The sequence below is a fragment of the Falco peregrinus genome, chromosome 7, assembly GCF_023634155.1.
Source record: "Falco peregrinus isolate bFalPer1 chromosome 7, bFalPer1.pri, whole genome shotgun sequence".
Lineage (NCBI taxonomy): Eukaryota > Metazoa > Chordata > Aves > Falconiformes > Falconidae > Falco > Falco peregrinus.
In genome coordinates, this window is record NC_073727.1 from 9969793 (window position 1) to 9982272 (window position 12480).

The 12480-nt window shown below is 46.8% G+C and overlaps 1 protein-coding gene across 1 annotated transcript in view; it reads right to left on the reverse strand.

The window, feature by feature from the left end:
* SLC35F3 (solute carrier family 35 member F3) overlaps window positions 1–12260 on the reverse strand; it is a 70976-nt gene extending 58716 nt beyond the window's left edge. The window contains exon 1 of the mRNA XM_027789167.2: window positions 12049–12260. Coding sequence (XP_027644968.2) covers window positions 12049–12124 — 76 coding nt within the window. The 5' untranslated portion in view covers window positions 12125–12260. The remainder of the gene's footprint in view (window positions 1–12048) is intronic.
* Window positions 12261–12480: the final 220 nt, after the last annotated feature.

Here is a 12480-nt window from a genome sequence, read left to right on the forward strand (position 1 = left end):
GCCTGAGCACAATGACTCCTAAGCAGGTTTGTGCCTCCCTTACGCCCAGACTCTCAGGATTCAGACACCTGAGAGTTTCCATCTCTCATTTTAAGAGTCATCTCCAAGAAATACTTCCATTCTGTATTTGAAGCAGTATTGGAACAAGGCCTAGAGCCTCCCTTTTTCTCCTCTGGGAAAATGGCCTCTTTATTTCATGCTTTTCCCAATAAATAAGGATTTTCATGCTTTTCCCAATAAATTAGGATAGCTTGAGCCGATCGACTTTGCTGCTGTCTAGGTTCACCTGGCCTTGGAGGACCTGTGGATTAGGGCACCCTCCTGGGCAGATGGGATCCCTGCTCCTTCTAGCACAGGGGGTGGAAGGCTGCTCTACACACTGAGCTACTGAAGAGGAGCATGCACACCACCTCCACTTTTTGAAGGAAAGGGTTCAGCCACTTAGCTGCCAACTCAGCTGTGAAACAGAGTGGTAAGTGCTAGAAAGAGTGAACAACAGTGAGGAACAGGCATCTTAGCACAGCATAAAGCACACGTCTCTGCTCAGCGTTAGTACCCAGCAAGCTACATGATTCATCTTGCAGCCTCACCAGTGTCCTCCGGTGGGAGTCAACAGGCACACTGATAAAGGAGATGCAGCTTCCCGTTCTAGGTTTTTAAGGGGCTTCCGACAAAATCCCACTCCAGAGGGCCTTACAGAAAACAAGCAGCCAGGGAAGGTGCTGGAATGGGTAACAGGCTCAGTACAAGACAGGAAACCAGTGAGGAGTGCATCCAGCAATGGGGAAAGCAGCTGAAGCTCTGCAGAGGTCTGCTGTAGGACCTGTGCTCTTCACCATAACCATAAGTAACCTGACCAAGAGGGCGAGCCACGAGGTGGCAAAGTTTCCTAATGACATGAAGTTAGGGTGAGAGCCAGCTGTGAGGGATAACAGGCTACATGACTGGGTCACAACTCGGCAGATGGAGAGCTGTGCCAATAAAGAGGTGCAGGTGGCAGTAAGCAACCCACATGCTGCATGCTCAGTGATGGGCTCTGGCTCTTGCCACCAGGGATCCTGAGCCTTTCACAGGCTGCTCCACAAAAAGGGCAACTCAGTGTTCAGGAGCAGCCAAAAAAGCAAAATAACTGCTAAAAATTACTAGGAACAAAGCAGAAAACAGAGAAAAATGTTTTGGTTTCTTTTCCTGCATCTGGGGAACTGCAGCTGTCAGCACACCCACACTGTGAGAGATGCATCTCAGGCTAGAAAATTTATCTTCCTGACCAATTCCACCAAGCTGGAGACAGGACCAGACAGACCTTTGGTCAGGCCCCATATGGCAGCTGTGCATGTAGTCACAGAGGGAAATTGCTCTTGGGCTCCCACAGGGAAGCTGTGAGTCCCCACGGGTGGCTGGCAGATGGGACTGCACCACTTGGTGTTGCAATGACTTTGGGTTTGCACGCATTTCCCCAACTTTCCAAACATGGACGGTGCTGAAGGTCTAACAGATCAGTATTATAGTTTTTAATGAATACCAATTAATGTATCGTAATGGAAAAATGACAAAACCCCATAAACCTTTATTAAATCAGTTTTTAAATAAGAATATTTGGTCAAAATGGCATTGCACATATGGATTTTTAGATGCTATTCGTGAAACTGTAAAAGTTTAAAGCACTTTCTTTAAATACTTTGCTTTTACAGTAACAGATAAAAATAATGTTACTTAATTCGAACATGGAAAGGAATGGCTAAATTAAGAATGAATCAATACAGCAGACAGTTTTAAAATCCACAGTAGAGGCTATTTTAAAGAACAAAATCAGGGTATTAACCTATTAGGTCAGAAGGTCTGAATTGGCTTGAGCCTACAGAGTAAGGGATGTAGGTATCTGGAAATGGGGAAAACTGCATGAACACAGATTCAAAGCAAGACAAATGCATTCTGAGTTCAGACCCGCTTTTGCTATTGGAACTCATAATATAAATTAACTAATTATACAAAGTACAGTGTTACGATAATCTATGCAGGACATTCAAACTTGTCTGTTCATCTGACCTTAATTTCAGCAGGGCAGGAACCAGGTCTACTGGCTCACTATCACAATCAAGATGATTCTCCTTCTCTTGGCTGTGGAAATCTGTCCCATATCGCTGACACCACCAGGTTATCCATATATCTTAACTTGTACCAAATAGGCACAAGTTTCTTGTAACTGGTACTCCCAAATCCTAAAGTATTATTCACAGATACAGTGTTTTCTATCACTAATGGTTATCATATGTTAATTCCTTTTTTTATCCTCTGTTAAGAGTTAGAATTAAATAATCTGCATGTATTTGCTGAAGTATGCTGAATTCTCATCCTCAGCATACATATGCCTTTCTTCCTCTGTCAAATACTCCAGGAAAGCTTCCCGCAAAATATATATTCCAATTCCTGCTAGTGATACAGAGAGAGCTGAAAAATTATCAGCTCCATACTGTAGCAATTTGGACTTCAATCCATTTAATTGATAGAATTATAGAATCATAGAACGGTTTGGGTTAGAAGGGACCACGAAGATCATCTAGTTCCACCCCCCCTGACATGGGCAGGGACACCTTCCACTAGACCATGTTGCTCAAAGCCCCGTCCAGCCTGGCCTTGAGCACTGCCAGGGATGGGGCATCCACAGTTCCTCTGGGCAACCTGTTTCCATGCCTCAACACCCTCACAGTGAAGATTTTCTCCTTAATATTTAATCTAAATGTATCCTCTTTCGGTTTAAAGCCATTACTCCTTGTCCTATCTCTACATGTCCCTGTAAAAAGTTCCTCTCCAGCTTTCTTGAAGGGCTTTTTTAGGTACTGGAAGGCTGCTATAAGGTCTCCCCAGAGCCTTCTCTTCTCCAGGCTGAACAACCCCAAGTCTCTCAGCCTGCCTTCATTGGAGAGGCATTCCAGCCCTCTGATCATCTTCGTGGCCTTCCTCTGGACCCGCTCCAGCAGGTCCATGTCCTTCTCATGCTGGGATCCCCAGAGCTGGATGCAGTGCTCCAGGTGGGGTCCCATGAGAGCGGAGCAGAGGGGGAGAATCACCTCCCTCGACCTGCCGGCCACGCATCTTTGGATGCAGCCCAGCACACGGTCAGCTTTCTGGGCTGCAGGCACACCTTGCTGGGCCGTGTTGAGCTTCGGATCAACCAGCACCCCCAAGCCTTTCTCCCCAGGGCTGCTCTCAATCCATTCTCTGCCCAGCCTGTATTTGTGCTCGGGATTGCCCCGACCCACATGCAGGACTTTGTACCTGGCCTTGTTGAACTTAATGAGGTTTGCACAGGCCCACCTCTCAAGCCTGTCAGGGTACCTCTGGATGGCATCCCTTCCCTCCAGCGTGTTGATCACACCACATAGCTTGGTGTCATCAGCAGACTTGCTGAGGTTGTGCTCAATCTCAGTGTCTATGTTGCCAACAAAGATATTAAACAGTGCTGGTCCCAGTACAGACTGCTGAGGAATGCCACTTGTCACTGGTCTCCACTTGGTCATCAAGCTGTTGACTGCAACTCTTTGAGTGCAACCATCCATCTGATTCATTATCCACAAAGTGGTCCATCCATCGTATCCATGTCTCTCCATTTTAGAGACAAGGATGTTGTGTGGGACAGTATCAAATGCTTTGCACAAGTCCAGGTAGATTAACTCATTTGCTCTTCCCTCATCCACCAATGCTGTATCCCTGTCGTAGAAGGCCACCGCATTTGTCTGGCACTATTTTCCCTTAGTGAAGCCATGTTGGCTGTCACCAATCATGTCCTTATTTTCCATGTGCCTTAGCATAGTTCCTAGGAGGATCCGCTCCATGATCTTGCTGGGCACAGAGATGAGACTCACCGGCTTGTAGTTTCCTGGGTCTTCCTTTCTTCCCTTTCTAAAAATGGGGGCTACATTTCCCCTTTTCCAGACTTCCATGACTTCTCAAGTATGACGGATAGTGGCTTAGCCACTTCATCCGCCACTTCCCTCAGGACCTGCAGATGCATCTCATCAGGTCCCATGAACTTGTGCACCTTCAGGTTCCTTAGATGGTCTCAGACCTGATCTTCTCCTGCAGTGGGTGGTTCTTCATTCTCAGTCCCTGACTTTGCCTTCTGCAACTTGGGCGATGTGGCTGGAGCACTTGCTGGTGAAGACTGAAGTGAAAAATTCACTGAGTACCCTCAGCATTCTCCATGTCCTGGGTAACCAGGTAACCGGGTATGTTTCCTTCCAGAGATGGCTTACATTTTCCTTAGTCTTCCTTTTATCACCAGCGTACCTATAGAACCTTTTCTTGTTGCCCCTTGATGTCTCCGGCCAGATTTCATTCTATCAGGGCTTTAGCTTTCCTAACCTGTCCCTGGCTGCTTGGACAATTTCTCTGCATTCCTCCCAGGCATCTTCAGAGGTGACTGCTTAGAAATTCTATTAAAAGTGCTGCATTTGAATGGGCCTCATTAAAATATGATATTCTACTTTGAATTTTGTGGGGTGGGGTGTTCTCCTAAATACTGTCCTTTTTATTATTAATCAGAATGCATGACTGCAGTCCAGAGTGAAAATTGGAAGATACTGGGTGCTTATTACTGTATCAGCATTGTGGTACTGGAAAGTAACAACCATAAAAGCATGTAAAGAATAATTCTGACTAGCGAGATACACATTCTTGATAGTATGGAAAAACATACTTTTTTTTTTTAGTGCTCTGCATTCCCTTCTTGAATAAAAATTGGACCAAAGCTTACAGTGAGTTACCTGGCGAGGTCACTGGGAGTTTTGTCATTTACTTTGAATACATCTCTGTGGAAGCAGAACTTCCATTAGAACAAAAATAAGCTATGACAAAAACTGTATTCTGGGCAAATTTTGATCAGAGTGTGTGCAAATTTCACCCTGAACAAAGATTTGAGAGATGAGTGTCTGTTCTGGTGAAAGAACAAGACTGGATTCTCTGCAGGGAACTACTGTATTAATTAGCAAGGCATTTGAGTGCCACGTGTCTTTCTTGAGTAACAGTTTTATTTCCAAGGGACTTCAACTACTCATACGAATATAAATAGCACATTTATATCAGTACATATATACATGCATTTGTATTAAGAGGTGAGTTCATGCTAACTGTGGAGGCTATGCTGGCTGTGTTTTATCAAAAACAAGACGATGTTCTTTCTCCCTTAGAGAGCTTTCCAAAATTCGGAGTTACTTGGTTTGCAAGTAAAGAGTTTTAGACAGAAGACTCTGCTATAGCCCACTGGTTTCTTGCATACTGAATTCTAACTCCAATTGATAGTTCTCTTAGAAGCTAAAGGGTTGACCTGCTATTGAACCTCAAATACAATACTTTTTTTAGGTTCTAAGTTTAGAACAAGATGGTTAGAGCATCTGTTCTCTGTCAATCAATACCAAGATATTAGCGTGGACTTGACATGGGCTTGAGTGTGCTCACAGTGGTTGGAGCAATGCACATATATCCAGAGAAGTTCCCACATGATTTGCTGCTCAAGGATCTACCAGAAGAAAGAAGAGGATGCCTCCTCACCTCTCATTGGCAAGGTCAGCAAAAGCTGGGTCTCCTTTGATAACAAAGCTTTGGCTAGATCCATGTTGGCACCCAGGCACTGGGTATAAATGAACAAAAATACATTACATGCAAAAATTCTAGTTTCTATTTTCTGTCTGATACATGCTCTTCCTCTTTTCAGTGAGAAAGGCTTTTGGCAACCCGCTATTCCTCACTTGTTTTGAGCAGCTGCAGAAGACAGACTCATGCCTTTTTTCAGCCATAAATACAATACTACCCTTGCTGAGACTTCCCGTAGGGAATTTGAGGTGATTGTGGAAAAGGCATTTCTAGATCATACTTTCTCACTTCTGTATTCTCCATGACTGAATTACAAGGCTTATGGGACCCATGGGGTTTTTTGTTTATTTTATTTCACTTGAGGAGGTTTGGGGTCAGAAATAGTGATACTGAGCAAAAGGTATACTTATTGTTTCAAGAAGAGTCAAGATCTAACTTTTGTATAACCAAAGGATGCTAGATCGCAGGGCAAAATTCATGTCTTGAGTAGAACTCACAGATTTTCCACGCTAGGCACCCCTGCATTATGCAGGGCTAATAATGGTAATAATTATACTATTACAGAGTGGATCCATGTTCCTGGAACTGTGCAGTTAACATCTGAGGCGGCACCTGGCTTCTTTAATACATGGTGCCTACACATTTGGTGGGCAGCTCTGCCTAAAAGCAAGCCATCTCCGCATGGCTAAAAACACCTTGTTTCCTGTTGCCTTTGATCTTACGCTGCAGTGGCTGTCAGCAAAACCCAGTGAAGATTACTAAGTAAACCTACCCTTTTATTGGCCAAATTCCTGCTTCCGCAGGATGCTATCCAGGTCTGCAGAGGCATCTCATGGTTTATAATTAACAAAGATTAACTGGGCTGTGGACTAAAGGTTGGTGATGGTGCTCTAGCAAAGTAGAGGGAGCTGCTTACTATGTAAGTGAATGTGCTGAGTATGATGTGCTAGGAAAGCTATAACATAAATAACGCTATACATGAGGCTTATAACTGGGAAATTGCTGGGGAACACCTGTTGAACTATCATAGACCTTCATGTTGAACTGCTGGTCTTTTCTGAACTCTGGCTCTTATACTGAACTGCTTCTGTGCTACAAATCCCACTGTTTACAATTGTCAGCCATTAGGAAAGAGGAACAAATTTTCTTTTACAAGAATTATAAAATGAAAATAGGAGACAACGTATGACGCATTCTGGTGACTTAATATTTCTTTTTTACTGGTTCTTGTTTCAACTGCTCATGCAAGAAATCTGTAATTAAATAGGTGGGTTAGCAATCTGCTTATTTTTTGAGAGCAAATGCCTAACCTGATTCAGGATGACTAGTAAATGCACCTTGCTCCATTTAGGGATAAGTGGGTGAAATATAATTTTCTGTGATATACGGAAGGTCTGAGAAGATGATCCAATGGTTGCTGTTATTCTCAGGTTCTGTCATTGTAAAAGAAACTATGGTTTGTCCATAGTCTGTACATACCGGCTCATTTTAACCACTGAAGTAAGGAAGCTTGGATATATATTTAATAGCTTATTTTTCTGCTTCATGATGCATTAAAGCTCCTGCTCTGGCATTAGTTTAGTAACATCAAAATGGTCTCATTTTATTTTTGTATGATTTGGAGAGGAGACATACAGTGCAGAAGTAATGAGTCACCTCCAAACTTATAGCTTATGAGTCTGCACAGGCGAGATGGTATACGAAATAACCAGTGGGACACGATCAAAGACAAGCTGGCGGGAATCCCCAATGAATAAGCCTAGCATAGCTAAGAGCAGCTCATTCTGAGGCTGTTTAAAGCCTAAGAAAGCATGGTACCATTTGGGAAGGGAGCCAGGTGTTATGCAACAAGAAACTCCTCACGTCTTTGGAACAAGATCTTGGATATCTGCTCAAATATGCTGTTGTGTTAACTGAAAACACTGCAAATAACAGGAAAATTGGGCAAAAGTTGTCCTGGGGCAAAGCCAGAGTGTAATTACTGCCTGTGTGCACTTAACACTCAGTACTCACAATAAACATGGAAGACAGCATCGCTTTTCCATCAGGGGAGTAAGTCACATTGACTTTACCCTGTAATAACAGAGCACATGCTGGCAAGGTACTGTGGAAAAGCAGACACACAGCATGTTTACACCCCCATTCATGCCTGTAGCTGCACACAAACCTGTTACCATTACCTTCACCCCCAGATCATTCACTCCATCCCAGCTCTGGTCGGGACCAAGTGAAAGCTGCTACCACGCAGCAAGCACAAGGTGGTTTTGATGGTCTCTGTCCTGATTGTGAACGTTCACATTGAAGACTGTCTTCTGTGTAGAAAGACAGCCTGAACAAAAGTGAACATTTTGCAAGTTAACTACTCCGCGCAGAAGCCAGCACACCTTCCTTGCAAAGGCTGCTTCAGCAGGGAAGCACACACAAACCAACCCTGGCCAAGCCACCGAACCCCCAGCTGCTCCTGCTCTCCAGCTGCTCCTGTGTCCTAGAATGGGCGAGCACTACTATTTCTAGAATGTGCAGCTCTCACATAAAAAAACTAACTCCTGGGTGAGATTTTCACAGGGTCTGCGCTAGTGCTCAGTCCAAGCACAAACAAGCATCACCTGGCTACCAGATCCTTTAGATGCCACCAGCAGAACACTGCTAATAGTTAAACAGTATTTATCCAGTTATGCAGCATTTGAGCTTATTTCTCCAAAGGAAAGTTTTAGTAGGAACCTGAAGTGACTGATTTCAGTAAAAGAAGTCCTCTCCCACCCCTACTGCACCCACTCATGGCAGTGCCCTCCCACAGCCACAAAACATGTGTGGGATGTTTGGGGGTCTGTTCCTATCTACTGTAGTTCTTTTCTTGCCTCCTCTGTGAAAAAACGTGCTGCTTGTTTTTAGACAAGTTGCTTCATTCTGCAGTTTCTCGGCTGCTCCATCTGCAAAATGAGGATAATAAGAATCGCAGCTCTTAAGGAAGCCGACTGCCACTCATGAAAGTTTTTGCTGTGCTTGGGATCTTCAGTTTGTTCTTGCTAAAGAAGTGAAAAAGGTTTATTATTAAAGTGATTACAGTGTTGATAAGCCTGTGATGAATTCCTTGCAGGCATGCAAATACATTAAAGGCCACATCCACTTCTTATTTGTACTTGTACAAATTCCCTACAACTCCAGTGATGCAGACAAGGTTACTCCAGCTGAGCATGTGGCAGAATCCGGTTCCACAGCAACTCAGTTTAGACATTTATGTGCAATAATTGAAAGAAGAGAGGTATCATTTGCCTTATAAGCAACTTTGAATATCACCAGTCACTCTTCCCGACAGAACAGTGCAGAGGGAACGTGCTATACGGGGAGGCTGCAGTACCATTTCCTTGGTGCTGGAAGCCTGGGAATAAGTAGCTCTAAGTAGGGCCTAATTAAGTGGATGATGGGTTTTCTCTGGCAAGGTGACTGTCCTGCAGCTCCTCGCGAAAGCTGATATACCTATCTCTGGAAGATCCCAAGATGCAAAGCAGGGATGGGATCAAGGAAGGGAAGTCAGTCCTCAAAGTACACTGTGCTTTCATGTACAAATTGGGTGAAACCAGTCAGCTGGCTGGTCTGAGAGGAATGGTCACTGGGGTATGGATCAAACTGGTGGGAAAAACAACAGAAAGATGAACAAGCACAAATCATGCACCAAGCCTCCATTTCTCAAAGTATGAAGTGTGTGCAGTGGTACCAGGCACAGAAAACACATGACACGGTTACTGCCTGCCTGAGTAATGCATGTAGATATAGTTGTCTTGAAAAGTGCTGGTACAGCAAGCTCAGAGCATACTGATGATTCAATCTCTGAAATAATTCGAAATGGTAGTCACGCTTCTGAAGGTGCACAAAGTCCTTATCTCCCTTTTAAAGCAAAGAGACTACTGCACTGGCAGGAAAACAGAGGGAATGCTGGAAGGCTTTACAGCAATGCGTATCAATGAAAGGCTCCTCTTGGCTAACTATCCTAGAGTGAAACGTATTCCTAGTGGTTCTGCCAAAGATCCTGGAAATGCTTTGGTGGTGGTTGATAGGGGAGAAAATAATCATAACTACAAAGTGGAGGAAAGTTTTTGCCGTCTTGCTCTTGCAGATTTACAAGGGACTTGGGCTACCAGAGAACTTTAAGAAGGCAAATCTTTGCCAGAGATGCGGCAGCTGGACCAAGGGAAGCAAGCAGTCCACAGTATGCCCACTGCCTCACTTTATTTTTGTCTATAACTACATCTTGGCATTTTCATATGGCTCTGAGCACCAGCTGGCAAAATTAGTCAATATTAGTCTGAAAGGAAATGTTATGAATTCATTTGGAAAAAAAAGATCTCAGTCTGTTTCATTAAAAGGAAGCAAACAGCAAAGGAAACTCTTACCTGCATCTGTACAACCTCTGGGTCCTATCATACACCATCAAAGCAATTTAGATTTTGATACTGATGATAGAGGAAAAAAGAACCTGAAGTAAAGAACAAAAAGTCCAACTAGGCCAACAAAGTCCCTTGTGGGTGGCAAGGGTATCTGAGAGCTGGTATGCAGAGCAGACATGGAAATGCTTGAAAGGATCCAATTTTACAGCACAGGGAAAGATTGTACTGCCTCTGTTTCTATATAAGGTAGGTAATAAACTGTATTTGAACTGGTAGCAGGGGAATGAGATGACCCACATTTCAAAGCTGGAACCTGATGGGTTATTATTATTTATGATTCATAAAGCATGTGCAGTGCACCAAAAAAAAAAAAAAAAAAAAAAAAAAAAGGCGAGACATGCTCTCTGCCCAGAGGAGCCTCCAATGCAAACCTTGAGAGAAACATTCTGCTGTGCATGGGGCTAACTCCAAGGGCTGTTTTTTATTCTAATTATAGTGTATGATGATCAGTCCTGCTTTTGTTCCGGTCAGAAAACGGAGATCCCTTTTCCTAGTTCCACAGCAGGTGGTTTTTATATTGGGGGAATGCAACAGTTGTATTTTCCAGGAACTGAAATAACAACCTTCACGTACTCCTGATTTTCCACTTTACTTGCTGATTTTAGTTCCTTTCCCCCCTCTGGGGCATTTCTGCATTTTCTCACTTTCTCCTCCACAGAGCTATTGCTACCATTTTTTCTTTTCCCTTCTTCATTCCTCAGTTTTTCAATGTTACTTTTGTTCTTCTTCGTGAGCTTTCTATGCCGTCTCACATACATATTTTACCTTACTGTTCAATGATTCCCTTTTTTGAGTTGTTCTTATCTCAACCAACTACCACATCACCTAGTGGATTCCCCAAACCAGTGGCTTTCTCTTCACCCTCCTCTCAGGAACTGAGCTCCACATCCACCCCTCAGATGGACTCTTCTTCCTGACCTGCACCCTCTTTCTGTTCCTCCTGCTTCCGCATCACCCCCTCCATCTCACCTGCTCTGCCTCTCTAGGACATGGCCTACAGGTTTCTACCCAAGGACACAACTCCTCACCCCAGACCTCCCCACCAGCTATGCCCCAAACTTAAGAGCTCTCTGGGAAACCCTCCTGAGCACAGCACTGCCCTTTTCAAGGTCCCCAGCCATGATCCCATAAAGTCTCCAAAGGTCCCCGTGGTCCCTGAAGGTCTGCTAATCCCCCCACTGCTGTTGAGCTCCTACTGTTGTCCCTCCTGGCCACAGAGCCCCAACCCCAGTACTACCATGTAGCTGGATTGGCAACTAGAGGTGAGAACAGATGGTTGGGATGTGGGGCTGTGTTCCTTCCATCAGGAGTCAAATCTGGCCAGCACCTCCCTCCCTCTTGCCAAGGGTCCCACCTGGCAGGTACTTGCCCAGGGGCTTGGGGGCTGCTCCCAGGCCCCGAGGGGAGCTTCTGGAGAGGAGCGCTGCCTTTGGAGTGTGGGGGGGGACAGAGCTGGAGCAGAGCAGGGCAGGGGACTGCGGTGGGCGCTGGCGATGCCAGGCGGCTAGGGACCTGTGTGACCCATGGGCGGGCGGCGGGGTCGTGCGGCTTCCCCGCCGCCGGGTATCGCTCCGGCACCGCACCCAGCCTCCCCGGCGCATCCTCGTTCGAGGTACCCAGCTTCTCCGGAGCATCCCCGTTCGCGGTACTCAGCCTCCCCGGCGCATCCCGGCTCGGGGTACTCAGCCTCCCTGGCGCATCCCCGTTCGCGGTACCCAGCTTCCCCGGAGCATCCCCTTTCGCGGTACTCATCAGCCTCCCCGGAGCATCCCCGTTCCCGGTACTCAGCCTCCCCGGAGCATCCCCGTTCGCGGTACCCAGCTTCCCCGGAGCATCCCCGTTCGCGGTACTCATCAGCCTCCCCGGAGCATTCCCATTCCCGGTACTCAGCCTCCCCGGAGCATCCCCGTTCGCGGTACTCAGCCTCCCCGGAGCATCCCCCATCGCGGTACCCGGTCTCCCCGGGATACCCCCGTGACGGTACCCTCGTCCCGCTCCTAGCGTCGGCGTTTACCTTCCACTTTGGTGAGGGTGAGGACGGGGCTGTTGCAGGCGCTGAGAGGGGCCACCCTAGCCGAGTGCTTCTTCATGGCGAGCCCGTCGCCGGCGGCAGCTCCCCGCCGCCCCGCGCCTACATCCTGGCGCCGCCGGAGCCCTCCTCGGCGGCGCCCCCCGGTACGGCTCCCGGCCCGCCGCCCTCTGCCGCAGCACCGGGCGGCGGCGGGGGCTGGGGCTCGCCCGCCCGCCCGCCCGCTGCTGCTCGGGGCTGCTGCAAACCCGACGTCACCGGCACGGCCCCCCCCGCCCGCCCCCCGGGCTCCCGGGGCCGCCCTCCGGGTCGAGGTGGGGGGTGGCGCCCGGGCTCCGCGGTGAGGGGCGCTGCGGAGTTCCCCCGGGCGGCTGTGCCCGCTGCGGGGCCGGGGCGCCTTCCCGGGCACCGCTCCGG